The following is a 26263-nucleotide window of genomic DNA, read 5'->3' on the forward strand; positions in this document are numbered from 1 at the left end:
TCCCAGTGGCCTCCACTCGGGCCTTGCTCCGGATTTGGGGTGGGTGTGTCCTCGGGGCATGCTTTTCCCTCCTGGAAAAAACCCTCAGCTGAAACAGGTGAGGGCAAGAGCTCCCCGACCTGCCGCCGGGGCGGGGAGTCCGCGAGAAGCCTGCTTCTGTTCTGGGAGCCCAGATTGAGGCTCATTGGTTCACATAGATGAGTGACAGGCCCCGAGCCAATGGAAGGTTAAGCTCGCCGAGGCTCCCGCCTAGTAGGCTGCTTCCTGTCGGGCATCGGTCCCGCGCGTGTGGGTGAGCTGCCGCCGTCCCGGAGTGAGGGGAATGACGGGGAGCACGTGTCTGCGCAGTGGCTCCTCGCCAGCCCTTCGACTTGGATTCTGACCCGAGTTCCGCGGCCCCGCGCGTGGCTGCGTAGGGCGGGGCCGTCCGACCCGACCTCTGCCTCGGGCCCGCGCCCACCGGAAGTTACCTCGTTCACACCGAGGGCGCGGCGGCCCAGCGCAAGCCCCGGGGCCGGCTTGACGGAACTCGAGCTGGACAGACCGCAGCGCTGACCGCGGCCGGCGAGGTGAGCGCCGCCCCGAACGCGACGTCACCTTCATCTCCGGCGATTGGCCGGGGGAGGCTGCGGCAGCCAATGGGCGCCTCGCTCGGGGCGCGGCTCTTCAAAGCTTTCCTCCGCGGCGGCTGTCAGCCGGGTCCTTCCAGGGCCTGGCACGCCGTTCCTGGACGGCTGCCCTGCTCCCCAGCTTTTCCTCCCTCTAGAGTGCTGGTCGGAAGGAGCTGCCCGAGAGGATGGAGGGCACAGGGTCAGGAACGAGGTCAGAGACTCCCTTGGGTTGGGACTACACGGAAGGGATTAGGAGCCCGGGTCCGGGTCAAGGAGGTTTGGTCGCAGGAGGGACCCAGTAGCTGACGTACAACGCTTGAAAATGTGAAATTCTGATCAGGCCGAGCATGCTGTACGGAAGAAGCGGCGTTGCTTTTGTAACCACTGAACTGTGGATTTGTCTCCCCTTTATGTGTGAGCTCCTCGGGGACAGACAGCTGTCTTTCTCATCGGCCCCGAGCAAGGAATCAATAAATGCCTGTAGAACGAATACATGACTAGGTGAGGTCCAGTTGAAATTATTTTTATATAGGTCCCTGGAAAACCAGTACCACTCGTCTTTTTTAAATCCACTCTAAGTACTGGATTTAATAAACCAATACTTCCCTTGTGCCTATCGTGATATGTGCCAGTACTGAAGCCCGTTTTTCCACCTGTTCCACGCAGACGGGGTAGGTACAGACAGCGCCCTTTCCTACCCCTTGCTTTTGTAAAACTGAAGAAACGGAATCGGACTCAGAGACCTTAACTGGCCAAGGACACAGACACGGCCACCTGCAGAGGCAAACGTGGGAACCCTGGAGCTGGTTGTAACCTGCACGGGGCACTGTCTCCCAAGCGCTCCGCTTTGCGCTGGTGGGAGGAGCACAGTGTGGTTGTAAAGGCTACTTTCTCTGGGAGTCTCCTCTGTCAAATGGGGGGAATTCTGCTTCCCAAGGTTACACGGGATAACGTGCCTGACACTGGGAATTTGGAGCTGGAGGGGCTCAGATCCTAGGCCAACGTCTAAGGGAGAGGCCACTTAAATACCTGGTGCCCACTCTGGGCGACGCCGAGCTTGCTTGAGTCCAAGGGAGGACAGGGAAAGTGCCTCCATTCTAGGCAGCCCCTGAATCTGGTAGGATTCCTAACCCTGTCCCGCCGCCCACCCCATTCAGGTGGCGGCCAGCAGAGGGCGCCGCCCGAGCATGGCCGAGGAGCGCCGAGGATCCTGGTTCGGCTTCGGTTTCTGCGGCTTCGGGCAGGCGCTGGGCTCGGGGCGCGGGCGCCAGGTGCACAGCCCCGAGCCGCTGCAGACCCCGGGCGAGGACGTCTGCCGCGTGAGCGCGAGCTGGAGCTACACCGCCTTCGTGACCCGTGAGCGTCCCGCGCCCCCCCATCCGGCCACGACCCCGGGTGAGTGGCCTACCCGCTCCCCAGCCCCCTCTCCGTCCCCACAGGTGGAGGCCGGCTGGAGCTGTCGGGCTCCGCGGGCTGCGCGGCGGGCGGCTGCAGGGACGCGTGGGCCTCGGAGGCGCTCCTCGTGGTGCTGCGCGCCGGGCCGGGACGCGGGGCCGGGACGGAGCTGCAGGCCTGGGCGCCGGGTTCGGCGCTGAGCGGAGAGCCCCTGTGGGCCCACACCGTGGGGCCGGAGGTCGAGGGGGAAGACGCACCGGGCGGTGAGCCCCGGGCCGGGGCCCTGCCCCTGTTGCCCGGCGCGCGGGCCTACGTGAGTCCGCGGCCGCCCTTCTACAGCCCTCTGGCCCCCGAGCTGCGGGCGCGCCGGCTGGAGCTGGGCGCCGAGCACGCGTTGCTGCTGGACGAGGCGGGCCAGGTGTTCTCCTGGGGCCAGGGCCGGTGAGTGGGGGGCGTGGCCGGGTGTGGCCCGTGGGCCTCTTGCGGGGGCGGGCGGGGGCAGATGAACGTGGCTCCGCGAGGGAGGTGACCGTGTGGGGGCAAGCCGAGTGGGATTGCGGTAAGGAAGGGGAGACCTGACCGGGGTCTCCCTTGCTCAGGCATGGACAGCTGGGCCACGGGACTCTGGAGGCCGAGCTGGAGCCGAGGCCGCTGGAGGCGCTGCAGGGCGTACCCATGGCTGAGGTGGCTGCAGGGGGCTGGCACTCCGTGTGTGTGAGTGGTAAGTGACCTAGCGCCTCTCCAGACAAACTCGGGGGCTCCAAGGCTCCAAACCTTTCTTCTTTTCCGGTGTGGGTGGGTGGCCTAGCCGGGCCTCCTTCCAAGTTCATCCTGCGTTAATCAGCTCAGTCATTCGGGACTCCTACATGCCTTTCAAGTTCAGCCCCTCTCGGGCACCTGGGTGGCTCGGTCCGTTAAGCATCTGACTCTTGATATCGGCTCACGTCATGATCTCAGGGTTTGTGAGATGGTGCCCGGCGTCTAGCTCTGTACTGACTGCGTGGAACCTGCTTGGGATTCTCTCTCTCACTCTCTCCCCCTCTGCCCCCCCCCCCCCCAGGAGTGCATGCTCAAGCACTCTCTCCCAGAAATAAATAAAACACTAAAAAAAAATTCAACCCCTCTGTCACAGCCATTACCCACTCACACCTGTACTGTTGTAGTTGTTTTCTACCTTCTGTTGTTGGCCTCCCACCTCTCCCATCCCTCCGCCTCCAGGCAGGGCTGCCTTCCTAAAACACTGCAAGGGTGCATGAAGGGGTGAGGGGTCAGCTGAGCCAAGGAGAATGGAGAAGAAAGGCTGCAGTGAGTCAGGTGGCCGTGACGCGTGGCCCACAGGGGACGCTCAGATGCCCACAGGGAGGATGAGGGAGGATGAGGGTGGGGAGGGTGAGCCTAGAGTGAGGACCCTCGCTTCGGATTGTAAGTTCGCCGCCCTGGCAGGGCCCTGGCTGCAGCTGATTCCTGGGGTGTTGGGTGGGGCTGGGAGCAGATCTAGTCAAGGGTCTGCATCTGGGGCTCTGGCTGCCACTTACATCTCCGGGGGTCAGGGCAGCTGTAACAACTTATGCCTGCACCTCCGCCCCCATAGTCTCATGTAATGGCCCTGGGTTGGCAGCCAGACCTGAACACTGCTGGGCCAGAGGGAAGAGAAGAGAGGAGCTGGATGGGAAGTCTCACACTTATGGGTCGGAAGGAGCTGGGAGCCTTGTTTCCTAGAGTGTTTGGAGCACAGGTGCTTCGGAGCAGACATCCTTTTGCCCCCTGTGACCTTGGCAGGGCACTTAACCCGTCCATGCCGCGTGTCTTCTCGTAAATCAAACAGGATGTGGTCATGCGACCCTCTGTAGGGCTGTCACGAGGAGTGGGTGATTATATTTGAAAAGTGCTTGAAACACTGGCATAGATCGAACGCTTGATAAAAACGAGCTACAGTCGTTAGTGGGTTTTTACAGGAGAGTCATTGCCCCAGCCAACAAACTGTAGTGTTGTGGGAGACGGGGAGGTGAGAGCTTCCAGAAAACGCCTTCAACGGTACCTGGGTGGGGGGAGGGCGGATTAACAAAGGGATGTGGGCTCAGTGGGTTTGAAAGGGAAACGTTGGGAACTTCCAAGGGCACATTTCTGAAGTGTGTGTTGTGGGACGTTCCGTGAAAGGGAAGTTTGTGCAAAATGACCTCCAAAGAAGTTGTGGACCAAAGAAAAGGCCTAGTCCAGCTTGACGAGAAACAGTTTACTTCCGGACGTGTGTGGTGGGCAGCTGCAAGTCGGCTGCGACGCCACCTCCCACCCCAGCCCTCGAGGCTGGGGAGTCCACGCTGGGAGACCACCTGGAGGAGACTGAGAATAGTTAAGTGTCAGACTCCTTTCCAGAGCAGATCCAAAGACCTTGCGCCCCAAGGCTGTTCTTAAGGGCTTTTGTGTGCACGATCTAAAAAAGAATGTGTCAGGGGGCTGTGCTCAAGAAGGCTTCAGGCCACAGGGCTGTTGTCATGGCAGGTTTGTCCAAGATGGTGTTAGTCCAGGGCGCCTAGGGGGCTCAGTCAGTCAAGAGTTTGGCTCAGGTCATGATCTTATGGTTCGTGAGAGGGAGCCCCGCGTTGGGCTCTGCACTGACAATGCAGAGCCTGTTTGGGATTCTCTCTCCCCCTCTCCTTGCCCCTCCCCCACTCGTCTCACTCTAAATAGATAAAAAGAAATAAAAGACCAGGAAACTGCTGGGGGCTGAGGGAGGCTCTGCCCCGTGCTAACTTGGGCAGGGCAGGCATTTGTTGTCCCCAGGGAGCTAGAGGGTACAAGGGAGTTTGGATGGATTCAGGGGTCCTTGGAGGTTGTGGGGGTTTACAGTCTATTTGATGGGTCCCCTTTATCTCTTTTTCAGAGACTGGCGATATTTATATCTGGGGCTGGAACGAATCCGGGCAGCTGGCCCTGCCCAGCAGGAGCCTGGCAGAGGTTGGCAAGACCGCTGCAGGGGAAGGTGAGAGTCAGTTCTATGCGTGTTTCTGTCAGTCCGGACTCCTGGCCACGTGCTGGCCTGAGACCCCACGGTGTTCAGAAGGGACACATGACAACGTGGGACCCCAGGCCCCGCTGCAGGACCCTTGGCCCCTAGGGATGGGAGAGCGGTGAGGCTGGTGCGTCAACACCACACTCCCTGCGGACCTGTCGAGCCCAGCACGTCCTGGGGGTGCGGGGGGTGGACAGAAGGTGCTCCGTGGCGCTTTTGTGCCAGAGGAGCTAATGTGTGGGTAAGGGGTAGGTCCGTGCTCCCTGTGAACCGCCATTATCCTCATCACGCTCCCTGCTTCCCTGAAGCCAGTGGACCGAAGGAAGACGGTTCTGACGTGAGGACAGCCGAGGGTGAGAGTGGAGGCCTGGCCCCCTTCATAGCCATCCAGCCCTTCCCCGCTTTACTGGATCTCCCCCCGGGCACAGATGCAGTCAAGGCCAGCTGTGGATCCCGGCACACAGCAGTGGTGACCAGTGAGTGGGGCTGGGCGGGCTGGGTCACAATGGAGCAGGAAGTCCCTCTTCCCGGTCCCACACCCGCTCCGGGAAAGAGTGTGATCACCTTAAACACTGCTATTTTCAGGGTCTTCGACGAGTGCTGAGTAGCTGCCTCACTTCAGTGACTGCGGCCCCGGCCCCCGCGGGGTGTCAGCAGTAGGTCCCCAGCCGGCAGTCCCCGAAGGTCCCCCCTCCTGGAGGGAGGCTAGTGTTGGCCTCCTTTGTCTGAGAGCAGGGCCTGCCCGGTCCAGCCTCTAAGACTCCTGAACTCGGTGGCTGTGAGATGTAGCCCCTCAGCTGGCAGAAAGGAGGGTAGACTGGTTCAGCCTGCGTCCTTTACCACCCTGAGTGCCGTCACACAGTCGTTAGAGAGTATGTTTTGTTGTGCCCAGCAGAGCTCGTGACACGTACAAGGTGCTGGCTGGGGGTTGTGGCGGGCCGTGTAGACAAGTGCCTTGTGACAGCCCCTTCCTGTCTTTCTGGTTGTAGGAACGGGGGAGCTCTACACCTGGGGCTGGGGTAAGTAAGGGCTTGCTCGGGTGACGCTTGAGCCAGTGGGAGGGGAAGGGACTGGGAAGGAGAGGGCAGGAGACGACAGCCATGCAGCCGTGAGGAAGCAGGGGCCTCGGCCTGACCACTGGGGCCACAGGGTCTGAACTGTGTGTCCCCTTGTCCAGAACCGGTCCAAGCACACCAAAGCTCAGAGACCAGACAGGAGAAAAAGAGACGCTGTTAGTACTTCCCATTTATCTTTCTGAAAAGTTGTCTTAAGGGAATAGTTCGGCAGCGTTGATGACCCGTCTGTTGGTCTGCACCGGGCAGAAAAAAAGGTTCCAACAGAAATCTCTGCTCCGAGTATCTGGGGCGAGGAGCAGCCTGCCCAGAAGAGCATCTTGCCCGGAATGGCTGGTTGCAGCTGCCCCCTTGGGGGCCTGGGGGTTCGCCTGGCCCTGAGGACTCTGTGGCCCGGTCTCCTGATCTCCCAGAGCAGACCCCAGCGGAGTGGAGGATTAGACCCAGCACTGTGGTGCATGGACTGAATTTCCTTCCTGGAGGGGGGCAGCCCCAAGGTCGAGCGGCGAGGATGGCCAAGGGGCTCGTTTCACTTTAGGTAAATACGGACAGCTTGGCCACGAGGACACGAGCAGCTTGGATCGGCCCCGCCGAGTGGAGTATTTTGTAGACAAGCGGCTCCAGGTAAGGGCTGTGAGCTGTGGGCCCTGGAACACCTACGTGTATGCTGTGGAGAAAGCGGAGGGCTGACGGCTCCAGATGAGGGCATAAGAGAAACGTATGGTAAATTCTACAGTTAACGTCTGTGAGACTCCCACCCCCGGCAAGGAAGCCAGCAGCCCAGATGCCCGCACCCGCCCCTCCCGCCTCACCTCAGGGCCGCGCCTTCCACTTTGTCCTCATGTTAGAAACACCTGGGAGCTTTGGAAGCGAAGCCCAAGGCCAGCACTGCAGACGCTGTGGGATCAGACCCTCCACGTGGGGAGCCTAGGCTGGGGTAGATTTTGAAGCTCCCCCACCTGGCCCGAGGTGACTGAAGTTAGGGTGGAGATTGGGTACCACTGGGGGTCATCTTTTGTTACTCCCTCCCCTATTCTCTCTTAGAATTGTGTCACCCTTGCGCGTGTCCTTATAGTTTGTCTGCCTTTGAACTTTATGTAAATGGAACCATTCTGCGTATGTTCCTTTGTGTTTTGTTTTTTTCATTGAACGCGGTATGATCCATCCATGTGGTGTCCTGTGTGCGGTTTGTTAATTTGTATTGTTATGCGGGCTTCCATCATGTGAAGCCAACACAGGGCTTGAACAAACCTTGAGATCGTGACCTGAGCCAAAATCAAGAGTCAGACACTTAACTGAGCCACCCAGGTGCCCCAAAACTTTTTACCCTATTGAACAATGAGTCCCTACTCTCCCCTGGAAACTACCATTATACCTTCTGTCTTTCTGATTCCGACTAGTCTAAGTACCTCATATAAATGGGATCTTATATATTTTTTTGTCACTAGCTTCTATTACTTAGTATAATGTCCTCAAGGTTCATCCATGTTATAGCATATTGCAGGATTTCCTTTTTAGGCCAGAAGAGTATTCTATCTCATGTACATACCACATTTTGTTTATCCACTCCTCAGTTGATGGTCGCAGGGTTGCTTCTGTGTTTCAGCTGTTCTGGATAATGCTGCTATGAACATAGGTGTACAAATAGTTCTTTGGGGCTCTGTTTCCGATTCTTTTGGGTGAATACTCAGAAGTGGAATTTCTGGGTCATACGGTAATTCTCTTTTTAATTTTTTGATGAGCCTACATACTGCTTCCCACAGAGGCTATACCATTTCTTTAACTTTTTTTTAAGATTTTATAGATTTTAATATTTATTATTTTGAAAGAGAACAAGCTGGGGAGGGGCAGAGAGAGAGAGAGAGAGAGGGAGAGAGAGAATCCCAAGTAGGCTCTATGCTGTCAGTGCAGAGCCAGACCCGGGGCTTGAACGCAGGAACTGTGAGATCATGACTTGAGCTGAAACCAAGAGTCGGATGCTTAGCCACCCAGGTGCCCTTAAGATTTTATATATTAAAAAAAAATTTTAATGTTTATTTTTGAGAGAGAGCATGAATGGGGGAGGGGCAAGGATAGGGGGACAGAGGATTGAAGCAGGCTCTGTGCTGACAGTAGCAAGCCCCAAGTGGGACTCGAACTCATGAACCATGAGATCATGACCTGAGCCGAAGTCAGACCCTCAACTGACTGAGCCGCCCAGGTGCCCCAAGATTTTATATATTTTTTAGGGTAATCTCCACTCCCAACGTGGGGCTTGAGCTCACAATCTTGAGATCAAGAGTCGTGCCCTCCGCTGAGTGAGTGAGCCAGGAGCCCCGTATCATTTTTAGTTCCTGCAGCAGTGCACGAGCTTCCATTTTTCCACCTCCTTGCCCGACACTTGTTTTCTGTTGTCCTTGATGATCACCATCCTAATAATGGTGTAAGGTGCGATCTCCTTGTGATACTGATTTGCATTTCCCTAATGATTAGCGATGCAGAGCATCTCATGTGCTTATTGGCCATTCATGTATCTTTGGAAAAAGGTCTATTCAAGTCCTTTGGACATTTTGAATTGCACTATTTGATTTTTGTTGAGTTTTAGGAGTTCCCTATGTATTGTGGATATTAATTCCCCATCAGATATGTGATTTGGAAATATTTTCTCCTGAGGGTTGTTGTTTTACTCTTGTGCATAGGGTCTGGTGATGTGAAAAAAAAAAAAAAAGTTTTAATTTTCATGAAGTCCGACTTGTTTTCCTTTTGTTGCCTGTGCCTTTGGTGTCCTATTAAAGAAATCATTGCCAAATCCAATGTCCTGAAGCTTTTTTCCTGTGTTTTCTTCCAAGAGTTTTATTGTTTTAGGAGCTGCATTTAGGTCCTTTCTTCATGTTGAGTTAATTTACAGGCCTGGTATTAGGTAAGGATCCAACTTCGTTCTTTTGCATGTGATTGTCCAGTTTTCCCGGCACCATTTGTTGAAAAGACTGTTCTTTTCCTATGGGCTGGTCTTGGCACCCTTGTCAAAAATCACTTGCAAGGGTTCACTTCTGGGCTCTCTGTTCTGTTCCATCGATCTCTATATCTGTCTTTATGCCAGGGCCACACCGTTGTGATGGCTGTAGCTTTGTGTAGTAGCTTTTGAAATCAGGAAGTATGTCCTCCACTTTTGTTTTTCTATTTCAAGAATGTTTTGGGGGTGGGGTGCCTGGGTGGCTCAGTCGGGTAAGCATCTGAGGATTCTTGATTTCAGCTCAGGTCATGACCTCGTGGTTTGTGGGTTTGAGTCCTGCGTTGGGCTCTGCACTGACGGCATGGAGCCTATTTGGGATTCATATTTTCTCTCTCGCTCGCTCTCAAAATAAATTTTTAAAAAGGCGGGGAGAGTGCCTGGGTGGCTCAGTCAGTTAAGCATCTGACACTTGGTTTCAGCTCAGATCGTGATCTCATGGGCTATTTGCTGACAGTGCGGAGCCTGTGTGGGATTTTGTCTCTCCTCTCTCTCTGTCCCTCCCTTGCTTGTGCCCCCCTCTCCCAAAATAAACTTTGAAATGTTTGGGGAGCACCTGGGTGGCTCAGTTGGTTGAGCATCCAACTCTTGATTTTGGCTCAGGTTATGGTCCCAGGGTCATGGGATGGAGCTCTGGGTCAGGCTCTTAAAAAAAAAAAAAAAAAAAAAAAAAAAAAAAGGCGGGGGGGGGGGAGGAAAAAAGAATTTTTTGACTATTCAGGGTCCCTTCAGGAATGCATGTGAATATTAGGATGGTTTTTTTTTTGTTTTTTGTTTTTTTGTCTTTTAAAGTTTATTGGGGCCCCTGGGTGGCTCAGTCAGTTAAGCATCTGACTTCGGCCCAGGTCATGATCTCATGGTCTGTGAGTTCGAGCCCCGCGTCAGGCTCTGTGCTGACAGCTCAGAGCCTGGAGCCTGCTTCGGATTCTGTGTCTCCCTCTCTCTCTACCCCTCCCCTGTTCATGCTCTGTCTCTGTCTCAAAAGTAAATAAATGTTAAAAAATAAAATAAAGCTTATGTATTTATTTTGAGAGACAGAGTGCACGTGTATGCACAAGCAGGGGAGGGACTGAGAGAAGGAGGGAGAATCCCAAGCAGGCTCCACACTGTCAGCACAGAGCCAGATGCAGGGCTTGAACTCATGAACTGTCAGATCATGATCAGAGCTGCAATGCAGAGTCAGTTGCTCAACTGAGCCACCCAGGCACCTTGGGTTTTCCTATTTCTGCAAAAATGTCACTGGGATTTTGATAGGGATTGTATTGAATCTGTAGATCACTTTTGGTAGTATTGACATGTTTGCGATATTAAGTCTTTCCATGAACATGGGCTGTATCTCCGTGTATATATGTCTTTTTAAATTATTTTCAGCAGTGTTTTGTAGTTTTCGTCGTACAGGTCTTTCACCTCCTACGTATTTTATTCTTTCTGATTTTATTGTAAACGGAATTGTTTTTATAATTTCCTTTTAAGATTGTTCGTTGTTTGGGTATAGAAATGCACTTGATTTTTGTGTACAGCTTTGGTATCCTGTTACTCTGCTAAATTCATTTACTCTGATAGTTTCCTTGTGGATTCTAGGGTTTTTTTTTTTTGGTTTTTTTTTTTTTAAATTTTTTTTTAACGTTTTATTTATTTTTGAGACAGGGAGAGACAGAGCATGAACAGGGGAGGGTCAGAGAGAGGGAGACACAGAATCTGAAACAGGCTCCAGGCTCTGAGCTGTCAGCACAGAGCCCGACGCGGGGCTTGAACTCACGGACCGCGAGATCATGACCTGAGCTGAAGTCAGACGCTTAACCGACTGAGCCACCCAGGCGCCCCTAGGGTTTTCTATATAAGATCATATTATCTGCAAACAGATAGTTTTGCTTCTTTTTTTCCAATTTGGATGCCTTTTATTTCTTTTATTGCCTAATGACTCTGACTAGAACCTCCAGTACTGTGTTAAATAGAAGTGGTGAGAGTGGGCATCCTTGCCTTTTTCCTGATCTTAAAGGAAAAACTTGGTCTTTGACCATTTATTCTGTTTGCTGTGGGTTTCTCATATGCAGCTTTTATTACGTGGAGATAGTTTCCTTCTTTTCCCTATTTTATTGAGTGCTTTTATCATGAAAGGGTGTCGGATTTTGTCAAATGCTCTTCATTGATTGAGATGATCATGTGTTTTTTTCCTTCATTTTGTTCATGTGGTGTAATCATCCATCGTCCTTGCATTCCAGGAATAAATCCTACTTGGTCTTGGTGTGTAATCCTTTTTAAATGCTTCTGAATTCTGTTTGCTTGTGTTTTGCTGAGGATTTTTGTGTCAATGTTTAAAAGGGATATTGGTGTGTAGTTTTCTTGTAATGCCTTTCGCTTTGGTGTCACAGTTATGCTGGCTTCACAGAATGAGTTGGGTAGTGTTCTCCCCGCCCCCACTTCATTTTTTTTTTTGAAAAAGTTTGAGAAGCATTGGTATTAGTTCATCAAATGTTTGGTGGAATTTACGAGTGAAGCCTTCAGGTCCTGGGCTTCTCTTTGTTGGGTGAGATTTGATTACTGATGTAATGTCCTTACTAGTTATATGTCTATTCAGATTGTCTATTGCTTTGTAATTTAGTCTCAGTACGTTTTGTGTTTGTAGGAATTTGTCCATTTCATGGAGGTTATCCAACTCGTTAGCATACAATTTTTCATAGTATACTCTTCAAATCTTGTTCATTTCTGTAGAATCAGTAGTAATGTCCCCACTTTCATTTCTGATTTTAATAATTTGAGTCTTCTCTCTTTTTTTCCTTAGTCCATCTAGCTCAAAGTTTGTCAATATTATTTATGTTTTCAGAGAGCCAACTTTTGGTTTTGTTTCTCCCTATTGGTTTCCTTTATGTGTGCTGTAGTCTTTACTGTTTTCTTCCCTCTGTGAGCTTTTGCTTTAGTTATTTTTTTTTTATCCTAGTTTAAAGTTAGGTTGTTGACTTCAGATCTTTCTTGTTTTTATTTTTTTAATTTTATTTATTTATGTATTTATTTTTAACGTTTATTTATTTTTGAGACAGAGAAAGAGCATGAACGGGGGAGGGTCAGAGAGAGGGAGACACAGAATCCGAAACAGGCTCCAGGCTCTGAGCTGTCAGCCCAGAGCCTGACGCAGGGCTCGAACTCACGGACCGTGAGATCATGACCTGAGCTGAAGTCGGACGCTTAACCGACCAAGCCACCCAGGTGCCCCTATTTTTAAGTTTTTAATTTAACTCGAGGATAGTTAGCATACAGCGGTATATTAGTTGCAGGTGTACAATATAGTGATTGGGCACTTCCATACGGCACCTGGTGCCCCTCGTGATAAGCTCACTCCTTAATGCCTGCTACCTATTTCGCCCCTTCCCCCAATCCACGTCGCCTCTGTTAACCATCAGTTCTCTATAGTTTAAAGTCTGTTTTTGGTTTCTTTTTTTTTTTTTCCTTCCTTAGCTTGTTTTGTTTCTTAAATTCCACATGAGTGAAATCATATGGTATTTGTCTTTCTCTGCCTGACTTCACGTCCCATCATATCCTCTAGCTCCATCCATGTTGTTGCAAATGGCAAGAGCTCATTCTTTTTCATGGCAGAATAATATTCCATTGTGTATGTACACCACATCTTCTGTATCCATTCATCTGGGTTTTTTTTTAATTAAAAAAAAATTTAATGCTTATTTCTGAGAGAGAGACAGAGATAGAGGGCAAGTGGGGGAGCGGGGAGAGAGGGAGACAGACACAGAATCGGAAGCAGGCTCCAGGCTCCGAGCTGTCAGCACAGAGCCTGACACCGGGCTCGAACCCACAAACCGTGAGGTCATGACCTGGGCTGAAGTCGGACGCTCAACCGACTGAGCCACCCGGGCATCCCATCTGTTTGTTGATGGACATGTGGGCTGTTTCCATAATTTGGCTATTGTACATAATGCTGCAGTCAACTTAGGGGTGCATGTATCCCTTTGAATCAATTAGTGTTTTTGTATTTGGGGGGTAAATACCCAGTAGTGTGATTTCTGGATCGTAGGGTAATGATTTTTTTTAACTTTTTGGGGACCCCCATACTGTTTTCCAGAGTGGCTGCCCCAGTTTGCGTTCCCACCCACCGTGCACAAGGGTTGGTTCCTTTTTCTCCATATCCTCGCCAACACCTGTTGTTTCTTGTGTTGTTGATTTTAGCCGTTCTGAACAGGTGTGAGGTGACCTCTCCCTTGTGGTTTTGATTTGCATTTCCCTGACGATGAATCGTGTTGAGCGTCTTTTCATGTGTCTGCTGGCCACATGCATGTCTTCTTTGGAGGTAGGCTGCCTTCTAGTTTTGTTGATTGTTTCCTTCACTGCGCAGAAGGTTTTTTATTTTGATGTAGTCCCGATAGCTTATTTTTACTTCTGCTTTTATTTCCCTTGCCTCAGGAGACCTATCTAGAAAAATGCTGCTACAGCTGATGTCAGAGAAGTTATTGCCTGTGCGCTCTTCTCCGGTTTTTTAAGGGTTTAGGTCTCACATTTAATCCATTAATCCAATCTTTAATCCATTTTTTAAGTTTTTATTTATTTACTAAGAATTCTTTTTTTTTTTAATGTCTATTTTTGAGAGGGAGAGACACAGCACGAGCAGGGGAGGGGCAGAGAGAGGGAGACACAGAATCTGAAACAGGCTCCAGGCTGAGCTGTCATCACAGAGCCTGACGCGGGGCTCGAACCCACAAACCACAAGATCATGACCTGTGCCAAAGTCGGATGCTTAACCGACTGAGCCATCCAGGTGTCCTGAGTTTATTTTTGTGTATGGTGTAAGAAAGTGGTCCAGTTTCATTCTTTTGCATGTGGTTTCCAGTTTTCCCAACGCCATTTGTTGATGAGACTTTTTCTTGTTGCGCATTCTTACCTGCTTTGTCAAGGATTAACAGAGCATGTAATTATAGGTTTATTTCTGGGTTTTCTATTCCGTTCCACTGATCTATGTGTCTATTTTTTTGTGCCAGTACCATACTGCTTTGATTACTACAGATTTGTGATATAACTTGAAGTCTGTAATTGTGATGCCTCCTGTTGTGATGGCTTTGGCTATTCTGGGTCTTCCATGGTTCCATGCCAATTTTAGGATTATGTTCCGGTTCTGTGAAAAATGCTGTTGGTATTTTGATAGGGATTGCTCCGTATGAGGTCTTTGAGACTTAATTTGTGGCCTAATGTATGGTCTGTTGTGGAAAATGTCCCATGTGTACCTGAGAAGAATGTGCGTGTTGCTCTCGGGCGGAGTGTTGTGCACGTGTCTGTTAGGTCTATTGGTTTACTATGTTGTGTGAATCCTGTTTCCTTCCTTTGGTCTGGTCTGTCCATTATTGTGAGTGGGGTACTGAACTTTCCACCTGTTACTGTACAACTATTTCTCCCTTCAGTTCTGTCAGTTTTTGCCTCCTATATTTTGATGGTCTGTCATTAAGTGCATTTTTTACATATTTTCTTGTTGTATGGAGCCTTTTATTAATAATGTCCTTTGTTGACTCCTGTAACGTTTTTTTAATGTTTAGTCTGGAAAGACCGTGAGCGGGGGAGGGGCAGAGAGAAAAGGAGACAGAGGATCCAAAGCAGGCTCCGCACTGCCAGCAGACAGCCGGACGCAGGGATCGAACTCACAAACCGTGAGCTCATGACCTGATCTAAAGTCGGATGCTTAACAGACTGAGTCACCCAGGCTTCCCCTTTTTTATTTAAAGTGTATTTTGTCGGGGCCCCTGGTGGCTCAGTTGGTTAAGCGTCCAGCTTCAGCTCAGGTCGCGATCTCATGGTTTGTGAGTTTGAGCCCGCGTCGGGCTCTGTGCTGGCAGCTCGGAGCCTGGAGCCTGCTTCCGATTCTGTGTCTCCCTTTCTCTCTGCCCCTCCCCGCTCACGTTCTGTCTCTCGCTCTCTCAAAAATAATTAAACATTTTTTAAAAAGTAAAATAAGTGCATTAGTCTCCCAGATCATGTAGAAAACAAGATTGGGAGTTATAAACCAAAGGTACAGGAATACTAGCTTTTATGTTAGTTTTCCTTTTTCAATTTTTTCAATGTTTATTTTTTGAGACAGAGACAGAGCACAAGCAGGGGAGGGACAGAGAGAGAGGGAGACACAGAATCTGAAACAGGCTCCAGGCTCTAAGCTGTCAGCACAGAGCCAGACATGGGGCTCGAACTCACAGACTACGAGATCATGACCTGGGCTGAAGTCGGACGCTTAACCGACTGAGCCACCCAGGTGCCCCTAATTTTCTTTAAATGAATTAGTCTCTTAAATTACACAGACAACAAAAAGTACAATTGCAAGCCAGACGCTACAGTAATACGAATTTTTGTCATTGCCTATGTTTACCTTTACTGAGATCTTCGTTTCTTTATATGGCTTCAAGTGACCTAATCTTAAAGACGATGCCTTGTAGGTGATGATTCACTTCTTTCTCTCTTGCTGCTTTTAAGTTTTGCTCTTTGTCTTTTGAAAATGTGACTGTGATGTGTCTTAGCGTGGGTCTTTGAATTCATCTTACTTGGAGTTCATTGAGCTTTCTGGATGTTGAGGTTTTTCTTCAAATTTGGGAAGTTTTCGGGCATTATTTCTTCAAATGTTCTTTTTGCCCCTTCCTCTCTTCTCTTTCCGGGACGCCTGTGACCTGCGCCTCAGTCCCTGTGTTGACGTCCCGTAGGTCTCTGAGGCTCTGGTCACCGTTGCCTAGTCGTTTCGTTTTCTCCCCCTTCCTCAGCCTCGGTCATTTCCATTGTCGTGTCTTCAATACCTGACTCTTGGCCCTGCCTGCTCAGGTCTGCCTTTGAATCCCTCCAGTAAAGTTTTCATTCGAGTTACTGTGCCTCTGAGCTCCAGAGATTCTTCTTGGTTTCTTTTCAGGTTTTCTGTTTCCTTAATATTTCCATTTCTCTTCACACTTTGACTTTCTCCACATCTTCCTTTAGCTCTTTAAGCACATTTAGATCATTGTTTAATTTATCTATTTGTTTTTAAATGTTTATTTTTGAGAGCCACAGCCCAAGCTGAGGAGGGGCAGAGCGAGAGAGGGAGAGGATCTGAAGCGGGCTGTGTGCTGACAGCAGAGAGCTCGATGCAGGGCTCAAACTCAAGAACCAGGAGATGGTGACGTGAGCGGAAGTCGGACATTCAACCGACTGAGCCACCCAGGTGTCCCTTTTTCCTTTGAATGATGGGCCATATTTACCTATTTCTTGGTATACCTGGTGACTTTTTGCTGAACACTGGACATGTGAATCCAGCCGTGTGGTAACTTTGGGAATTGGATTCTCCCACTTCCCCAGGGTTTGCTGTTTTTTGTTACTGCTTTTGCTTTACTGTAAGCTGTCTCCGTAGCGAGGATCAGCGTGAGGTGTAGACTTTGTCTTCTTATGTCTTTTCTAAGCCTTTCCTTGAGCATGCGCAGCGACTTGCTAATTTTTCCCATATATGCGGATATTTGTGAATGTGCTAGTCTTTTCTCCTGAAAGGGGAAAAGTGAAAAACGAAGAGGGAACAAAAGGGCACCGGCCCTTTGAATCACCTGGAAGTCACTTGAACCGGAGTGGGGACAGGCTTGCGACTCTGAGGGGAGGTACCACAATAACAGCTGCCTGCCTCTCTGCGATCAGAAGCGACGACCAGAACACGAACCCCTGGTGTTCCGAGGACGGGTGCCTCTCGCCCACCCGGACCGCCGGACGTCGCGTGCGGCCGCATCAGGGGGTGGGGGGTAGGGAGCCGCTACTGCGCAAAGCGCCGAAACCGCCCAGAACCGGTCAGTTTTGACCCTCCAAGCCTTCCCCTGGAAGTTGCAAGCCTCCGGCAAACCCGCCTTCCGAAACTGGCGCCTCGGTGCGGAGCCGGGCGCTTTCCTGCCTCTTCCGGAATCCTCCCTGATGGGTCATGTACGTTTCTGATTTGGGGTCAGAAACCTCGCGTGCGCGGGCACAAGTTCACCTGCGCAATACTCGGGAGCCCTGGGCGGCCGAGGCGTCTCTGCCAGCGGGTCCGGTTCGTCGCGGCCCAGACACCAGGTGGACACGTGGCCCAGGCCGCGTTTCCCCACGTGCTGGCGACGTCGGGCAGCGTCCGTTTCATCCGCCGTTTGGAGTTGTTCTGTCTTCGAGTGGCTGTTGAAGTTTTCCTGCCCTTCTGAAGTTTTCTGTATTTTTCGTAGTGACTTGGTTTCCTCATAAATGTTAGCCGCAAGTCCCTTAATAGTTACGGGTTCAAAATGTCTTCCGCCGCCGTTTTCTCAGCCTCCGGTATCTTTTGATGTTAGCCTTTTGTTTTAAACATTTATGTGGTGCTACTCTGTGCCAGGCAATGCTCAGAGTGCTTTACAAATACCTTATTTTGGGGCGCCTGGGTGGCTCAGTCGGTTGGACGTCCGACTCGGCTCAGGTCATGATCTTGCGGTCCGTGAGTTCGAGCCCCGCGTTGGGCTCTGTGCTGACAGCTCGGAGCCTGGAGCCTGTTTCGGATTCTGTGTCTCCCTCTCTCTCTGACCTTCCCCCATTCATGCTGGCTGTCTCTGTCTCAAAAATGAATAAATGTTAAAAAAAAAAATTAAAAAAAACAAATACCTTATTTTGACGAACATGAGTTCTTAATGTGCTCAACTTCATCAGCATTTCCTTTGTTGTTAATTTGTGTGTATGTAGGTGATTTAAGAAAATTTTCTGACCGTGGGGGAGGACTTTAAGATACTTTTTTTCTTCTTGTGGTAAAATATACTTACAAATGGTTAAGTGGTAAATTTTATATTAAGTGTATAATTCAGTGGTATTAAATACGTTCACATTGTTGTCCAGCGAGCACCGTCCTCCTCCAGGGCTTTTTTAAACTCTCTACACAAATTCTATCCCCATTAAACACTAACTCCTGGTACTTGCCCCCCACTCCCACCCCCGCAACCATCATTCTACCTTCTGCCTCCTTTGTATCCTCTTTCCGATGGCTGGCCCTTATCCCCACATCCAGGGGCGTGTGATGCCAGCATTGTCCTCTACCTAAGTTCTGTATGTGTTTGGGTCTATTTCTAGACCTTCTGATCTGTACCCCATTGCACCACAGAAGCTTTGTGGAGGATATTTTGTTCTGATAGGGCTTGTACCCTTCCCCCTCCTGTAGTCCAGCTGTTTCTTAAGTTTTGGAAGTTCTTTATATATTCTGGATACACGTCCTTTATCAGATACGTGATTTGCAAATACTTGCTCCTAGTTGGCGGTTTGTCTCTTTGGTCTGTAAGTATCTCATGCAAAGCAAGTCTAAAAGTTCAAGTCCAACTTACCAATTTTGCTTCTTTTATGGATCATGTTTTTGATGTCATAACTAAGAACTTTGCCTGGCAAATACCATGAGTGTTTTTTCTTCTTCTAAAAGTAGATTTTGTGTTTTGATCTTTGAGGGTTAATTTTTGCCTCAAGAGGAATGAGGCATAGCTATAGCTCTCTTTTATTGCCTAAGAATATCCAATTATTCAACACCCTCTGTTAAAAACACTATCCTGTCTTTATGCCCTTTTCAAAAACCATTTGACCATGTTTGTGTGTCATTTTAGACTCGCTGTTCTGTTCACTGACCTATGTTTCTGTCTTTTCACTCATCAGTGGCACAGGCTAGTCTCAGATGAGATAGGGTGATAGAACCAGCCTCCAAGTTGGTTCTTTTAAAAATCCTTTGGCTGTTCTCGTTGGTGTTTCCATATAAAGTTTAGTGTTAGCTTATCTGCTGGAATTACATGAGCTCTACAGACCATTGGGGAGGACTGCTGTCTCACTTTGCTGAGGATTCCGACCCAAGAACACAGTATGTCTATTGAAACAGGTCTTGTCTCTTTCATCAGTAGTTTGCAGTTTTCAGCATACAGATAACATGTTTTGATTTGTACCTAGGTATTTGTTTTGGAGTTCTTTTAAATGCTCTTTTGCAAATTTTAGTTTTAATTGTTGATTACATAGTATGTAGAAATGAGGTTGATTCTGTAGGTGAACCTTGTATCCTACAGCCTTGTGGAACTAATTGGAGCTTTTTGTAGGTAGGTTCCTTGGGATCTACACAACCATGATCCCTGTGAATGAAGATGGTTTCGTTTCTTTTTTCCAATCTGTGTGTCACTTATTTCTTCTTGCCTTATCGCACTGGTTAGGAATTCCAGTATACTGTTCAATAGGAGGAGTACAAGTAGACAGCTTTGCCTTATTTGTAATCTTACGAGGAAAACATCCAGTGGTTAGTTTTATATGTTACCTGTAAGTTGACTCTGGTAGATGCAATTTATCAGGTTAAGGAACTCTCCTATTATTCCTCATTTTCTGGAAAATTTTATAAATTTTGTCAAATGCTTTTCCTACATCAATTGATAGGATCACGTGGGTTTTTTTTGGTTAATATGGTAGGTTACGCTGGTTTTTAAAAATGATACATAATTCACATACTGTAGAATTCACCCTTTTACTTATTTTAAAAAGTTTATTTTGAGAGAGAGCACGCATGTGCAGGAGGGAGGGGCAGAGACAGAGAGAACCTCAAGTAGGCTCCGCGCTGTCAGCCCCGAGCCCAACACGGGGCTTGATCTCCTGAACCACGAGTCAAGAGTTGGACGCTGAACCGACAGAGCCACGACACGGTTCAGTGGCTTTTAGTCCATTCACAATGTTGTGCAACAACCATCACCACAATTGAATTTCAGAACATTTTCATCACCCCCAAAAGAAACCTCTTACCAATTAGTAGTCACTGCCCATTTACCTCCTGTCCCTGGCACCACTAATCGACTTTCTTTTCGTAAGGATTTGCCTCCTCTAGGGGTTTCATATAAATGGAATCCTACAACGTATGGCCTTTTGTGTCAGGCTTCTTTGACTTAGCAGTGTTTTCAAGGTTCATCCATGTTGTAGCATGTATTCCTTTTTTTTTTTTTTTAAATTTGAATGTGTGGGAGCGGGAGAGAGAGAATCCCAAGCAGGCTCCACAGTGTCAGTGCAGAGCCCAACGTGGGGCTTGGACTCAGAAACCTGAGATCATGACCTGAGCTGAAACCAAGAGACACTTAACCGACTGAGCCAGCCACGTGCCCCACATGGATCCCTTTTTATGCTGCATAATATTCTGGGTGGAGATACTTCATTTTGTTCATCTTTCTGTCAACTGATGAACAGTTGAGTGGTTTCCACTTTTTTGCTATGAGGAATAATGTAAACATTTGTGTACGTGTTTTTGTAGGAACATTTAAAAAAAATATATCCTGCCACCTTTTTGTAAAGTTTATTTATTTTGAGAGAGCAGGAGTGGGGAGGGGCAGAGGGACAGAGAGAATTCCAATCAGGCTGTCCGTGCAGAGCCCAATGCAAGGCTCCATCCCACAAACTGTGAGATGGTGACCTGAGGCTGAGTCGGATGTTCAACTGACTGAGCCACCCAGACGCCCCAAATATGTTTTCAATTGGGTATTAATACCTAGGAGTGAAACTTCTGGGTCCTATCTTACATTCCCAAGCCGGCCTTGTCTTGCTGGGGTAAACCCTACTTTGTCATGATGTATTCTTTTATGTTTTGGGATTCAATTTGCTAATACTAAGGATTTTTGTATCTGTTCACAAAGGATATTAGTCTGTGGTTTGTTTCGTGTTTCTGTGGTTTTGGTACCAGAGTCATTCTCATAAAAGGAGTGAAAAGTGGTAGGTCTACTGTTTTCTGGAAGAAATTGCATAGAATTGTGGTGTTCCATCTAATTTAAATGTTTAGTAGAATCCACCAATAATGATGTCTAGGCCTAGAGTTTTCATTTTCAGGTTTTTAATGATGGGTTAAATTTCTTTGATTGCTATAGGACTATTCCGATTCTTCCTTTTGGGGTGAGTTTGGTAATTTGTGTCTTTCAAGGAATTTATCTGCTTAAGTTGTCAACATTTCTATGCAGAGAGTTTGTAACTGTCACTCATGATCCCTTTCAGGTTTGTGGAGACTATAGTGATAGCCCTTGGGGTGCCTGGGTGGCTCAGTCGGTCAAGCATCTGACCTCGGCTCGGGTCATGATCTCATGGTTCATGAGTTCAAGCCCCACATCCGGCTCCGTGCTGACAGGTCAGAGCCTGGAGCCTGCTTTGGATTCTGTGTCTCCCTCTCTCCCTGCTCCTCCCTGCTCATGTTCTGTCTTTCGCTCAAAAATAAACATTTAAAAATTTACAGTGATAGCCCTACTTTCATTCCTGATACTAATCTGTTATTTCCTTTCTTTCCTTATCACTAAAAGTTTACTTTTTTTTTTTTTTTTTAAGAATCCGATTTTTTATTTATTTCCTCTATATTGCTTTGGTCTTTTCAATTTCATTGCTTCCTGCTCTTACGTTTATTTACTTCCTTTCTCCTTTTCAGGCTATTTTGTTGTTTTTAGTTTCTTAACATAAAACTCATTGCACTGAGACTTTTCTTCTAAGATAAGCATTTAGTACTGTAACATTTCCTCTAGTGCTTTAGCTGCATCTCAAACGTTGATATGTAGTTTTTTTTTGAGTTTACAATGTCTGCAAATTTCCTTTGAAAATTCCTTTCCTTTCTGTATCATTTAGATGTGTTATCTAATTGCCAAGCATTGGGGCATTATCTGAGAGTTTGTTATAGTTAAGTTTAATGGAATTAAATTTTTCTTAAGATTTTTTTAATTCATTTTGAAAGAGGGAGCGTAATGGAATTAAATTTTTCTTAAGATTTTTTTAATTCATTTTGAAAGAGGGAGCGTGGAGGGGGGGGGCAAGAGGGAGAGAGAGAATCCCAAACAGGTTCCACACTGTCGAACAGTGAGATCATGACCTGAGCCAAAACGAATAGTTGGATGCTTAACCGACTGAGCCACCCAGGTGCCCCCATCATTTAAAGTTTTTAAAAACTTAAGGTTTATGCCCCAGACTGTGGTCTATTTTCATGACTGTTCCATATGCACTTTGCAAAAGAACGTTTCTGCTGTTGCTGGATGTTGTTCTACAACTGGGTCCAACTGGTTATTGGTGGGAGTTGTTTTCTCTATAGCCTTGACTTTTTTTTTTTTTAACATTTATTTATTTTTGAGACAGAGAGAGACAGAGCATGAACGGGGGAGGGTCAGAGAGAGGGAGACACAGAATCTGAAACAGGCTCCAGGCTCCGAGCTGTCAGCACAGAGCCCGACGCGGGGCTCGAACTCACGGACCGCAAGATCGTGACCTGAGCCGAAGTCGGCCGCCCAACCGACTGAGCCACCCAGGCGCCCCTAGCCTTGACTATTTTTTATCTAGTTCTATCATTACTGAGAAAAGTGAAGTCTAATGGCAGATTTGTCCATTTTTTCCTTTCAGTTCTATCAGTTTTGCTTTGTTATATTTCAAAGCCATTTTAGGTGTATAAACATTTAGAATTGGGATGTCACTGAAAATGGTGTAGGGAACTCCAAGGCTCTGCCTTTCCACAAAAGCAGCTAATGAACTGGTGGTGGAAACCGTCAGAATCTACTTTTGCAGAACTCTAGAAAGCTAGTCGAAAACTTCCCACGACCCAGGGAAGAAAGAAGCGGATGCTTTGCAGTGAGTGTGCTAGGACATTTCCAGTTGCCTGCCTGCTACACCGCACGTGGGGGGCCGTAAGGAGGACAAGAGCTCACGGTTTTGGTGCGTGCTGTTAGCACCAGCGGGAGGAATATAGTCCTTCTCAAAGCTTCGGGACTGTGGGCTTCAACACATCTGGCACTTGCCTGAAAGACCAACCTAAGAGCTGGCCTTTGTTTCGCCAGACTCTGTGTTCCCAAGGCTGGGTGGCTCTGGCCAAAAGTGTTCCATGGCCCTGGAATTGGCTGCAGCAACTTGGACAAGGGACGATCGTTGGGACAAGCAACAGACCTATAAGAAGACTGGAAAGAAACAAGTTGGGAAAGGAGATACTTAGGGAAAGGCCTTTCCGAGCTCCCACAGGCATAATGACGAACTGGGGAAACGTGGCCCATGCCCAGTGCTGGTGTACTCCAGGAAAGGCCTGATAAATCACTCAGCTCTCACTCTGGCTCGTCTTCAGGCTCCACACAAGCAGAAGTGGAGGCTGAGGGGCGCCCTGGGTGCTTCAGTCGGTTGAGCGTCCGACTGTTGATTTGGTTCAGGTCATGAACCCAGGATTGTGGGATGGGGCCCCGTGTTGGGCTCTATGCTGAGAGTGGAGCCTGCTTAGGATTCTCCTTCCCCAAACTCTGCCCCTTTCTTTCACTCTCTCTTAAAAAAAAAAAAAAAAAAAAAAGAGGCTGAAACAGAGTGTGAATAGCCTGGCTGAGCCGTGAAGCAATGGTCCACAAAGCAGAGCCAATTGATTAAGAGGGTATTTTTTCCCTCCTTTTTTTTTTTCTTTTAAATTAAGTTTATTTCTAGTAATCTCTACACCCAACAAGGGGCTCGAACTCAGGACCCAAGATCAAGTGTTGCATACATCAACTGAGCCAGCCAGGTGCCCCTTATTTTTCTTTTAATAAGTGAGTTTAGCAAGGTTTCAGAATATAAGAGCAATATACAGAAATCAACTGTGTTCCTACAGGCAGGCAATAACCAGAAATTGTAAGTTAAAAATCTCACAGTGGCATCAAGAAATATGAACTACTTAGGGATAAATCTGACAAAGATGTGAAAGATCTGGATATATGACCTATAAAATACTGCTGAGAGAAGACCTAAATAAATGGATAGGTCACTTCTCCCTAAATTGATCAATAGATTCAATAATGCTAGATTCTTTTGTAGAAACTGACAAGCTAATTCTGAAATTCATCTGAAAAAGCAAAGGACCTGGAGCCTCCAAAGTAACTTTTACAGGTATAAAACTGGAAAGCTAACACTACCTAATTTCAAGAATTAGTATGAATCTACAGTAATCGAGACCATGTCGTATGGCCATTAAGACAAATGGATCAATGGAACAGAAACTCGAGGCAACTGATTTTTGACAAAGGTACAAAAGCAATACGGTGGAGAAAGGGACAGCCTTTTCAACTAATGTTGCTAGAAACTGGATATCTATATGCGAAGAAAAGGAACTGAAAGTCCTAGCTGGAGCCATATACATGGATACAGAGCCAAAATGGATCACAGACATAAACACAAAACCTGAGATTTTAAACTCCTAGAAAACCTTTACCTTTTGGGTTAGGTAATGGTTTCTTAGAACAACAAAAACACAATCCGAAGAAAAATGGAATTCATCAAACTTAAGCCTCTGCTCTTCAAAGACACTGTTAAAAGACTGGAAAGAGAAGCCACAGACTGAGAGAGAATCTTTGCAAAACGGGACCAACAGACTTGTATCCAAAGCATACACGCATGCCTCATTTTATCACACTTCGCAGATACTGTGTTTTTTACAGCTTGAAGGTTTGTGGCAACCTGCATCCATCAAGTCTCTCAGCGCCATTTTTCCAACACAGTTTGCTCACTTCTGGTCTCTGTGTCCTATTTTGGTAATTCCCTCAATATTTCATACTTGGTGATCTGTGATGAGTGATGAGGACTTACAGCTCATGATGGCTATTAGCTATTTTAGCAATAAAGTATTTTTTAATTAAGGTAAGTACTTTTTTTTTTCCCCTTAGAACTAATGCTATCGCACACGTAAGGTTTCACTATCCTGTAGTAGTTTATTAACTTCTGCATGCTCTGGGAAACGAAAAAATTCATTTGACTTGGTTTATTGTGGTGGCCTAGAACCAAACCTGCATTGTCTGAGGCATGCTTGGATAGAGAACTCTCCAAACTCAACCCAGTTTTTAAAATGGGCAAAAACCGCGAATAGGTACTTGCCCAAACAAGGTAAGGATGGCCAAATAAGCACGTGAGAAGATGCTCGACATCATTAGGGTAGCGCAAATTAAAACTACGATGAGATACTGCCTCCTACCTCCTAAAATGGCTAAAATTATAAAAACAATACCAAGTAGTGGAGAAGAGGTACAGGAACCGAAACCTTCATCTGTTACTGGTGAGAACACAGAATAGTTCAACCACTTTGGAAAACAAACGTAGAGCTACCATTCATCTGACCTAGCTGTTCCACTCCTTGGTATTTACCCCCCAAAAAGTACAGCTCCATACAAAGACTTGTACGTGAACGTTCACAGCAGCTTTATTTTTAATAGTCCTAAACTGGAAACAAGCCAAATGTGAATCAACATAAAAAGTGAATAAACTGTGGTCTCCCCATACCACGGAATAGGACTCAACCATAAAAAGGAAAGAAATATGGACACAACAATACGGATGAAATTCAAAATCAAAGTCAAAAGAGCCAGCCCCATGCATAGGGGCACTTGTACCCCAACGTTTCTAGCAGCACTCTCAACAATAGCCAAATTATGGAAAGAGCCTAAATGTCCATCAACTGATGAATGGATAAAGAAATTGTGGTTTATATACACAATGGAGTACTACGTGGCAATGAGAAAGAATGAAATATGGCCCTTTGTAGCAACATGGATGGAACTGGAGAGTGTGATGCTAAGTGAAATAAGCCATACAGGGAAAGACAGACACCATATGGTTTCACGCTTATGTGGATCCTGAGAAACTTAACAGGAACCCATGGGGGAGGGGAAGGAAAAAGAAAAAAAAAAAAAAAAGGTTAGAGTGGAAGAGAGCCAAAGCATAAGAGACTCTTAAAAACTGAGAACTGAGGGTTGATTGGGTGGGAGGGAGGGGAGGGTGGGTGATGGGTATTGAGGAGGGCACCTTTTGGGATGAGCACTGGGTGTTGTATGGAAACCAATTTGCCAATAAACTTCATATATTGAAGGAAAAAAAAAAAAAAAAACCACACACACACAAAAAAAGAGCCAGCCCCCAAAAAGAATATATACTGCAGGATTCTACTTAGCTAAAACTCTAGAAAATGCAAACTCCTCCACAGTGACACAAAGCAGATAAATGGTTGGTAGGGGTGGGGAGGGGAAAACTGTAAAGGGGCAGGAGGAAATTTTGGGGGTAATGGTTATGTTCAGAAAGTGGATTGTGGTGATGGTTTCACAAGTGTGTGAAACTGTGTCAAAATTGATCCAAGTGTATACTGTAAATGGGCATCTATTTTCTAATAAAAATAAAGGCTGTTAAAAAACCAAAAAGCCAGGCCTATAAAAGATGTCCTGTTAGGGACAGAGAGCAGTGCAAATGGAAATTTACATAAATA

The 26263-nt window shown here is 47.5% G+C and overlaps 1 protein-coding gene across 8 annotated transcripts in view; it reads left to right on the plus strand.

Annotated features, from left to right (window-relative positions):
• The first annotated feature begins 65 nt into the window (after positions 1–65).
• Positions 66–26263, plus strand: part of RCCD1 (RCC1 domain containing 1) — a 33287-nt gene continuing 7089 nt past the window's right edge. For 5 of the 8 annotated variants that reach the window (XM_078449039.2, XM_078449041.2, XM_078449038.2 and 2 more), the window contains exons 1-8: positions 66–569; positions 1769–1967; positions 2051–2447; positions 2606–2727; positions 4888–4986; positions 5325–5492; positions 6006–6035; positions 6628–6713. In XM_078449039.2, the coding sequence (XP_078305165.2) occupies positions 1799–1967; positions 2051–2447; positions 2606–2727; positions 4888–4986; positions 5325–5492; positions 6006–6035; positions 6628–6713 (1071 nt within the window). In that variant the 5' untranslated portion in view covers positions 66–569; positions 1769–1798. Of the gene's footprint in view, positions 570–1768; positions 1968–2050; positions 2448–2605; positions 2728–4887; positions 4987–5324; positions 5493–5601; positions 5981–6005; positions 6036–6627; positions 7209–26263 lie in introns of those variants that run through there. The other 3 variants (XM_060627639.3, XM_078449042.2, XM_060627641.3) reach the window with 3 other exon arrangements.

Source organism: Panthera onca, chromosome B3, assembly GCF_046562875.1.
Source record: "Panthera onca isolate mPanOnc1 chromosome B3, mPanOnc1 haplotype 2, whole genome shotgun sequence".
NCBI classification, from domain to species: domain Eukaryota; kingdom Metazoa; phylum Chordata; class Mammalia; order Carnivora; family Felidae; genus Panthera; species Panthera onca.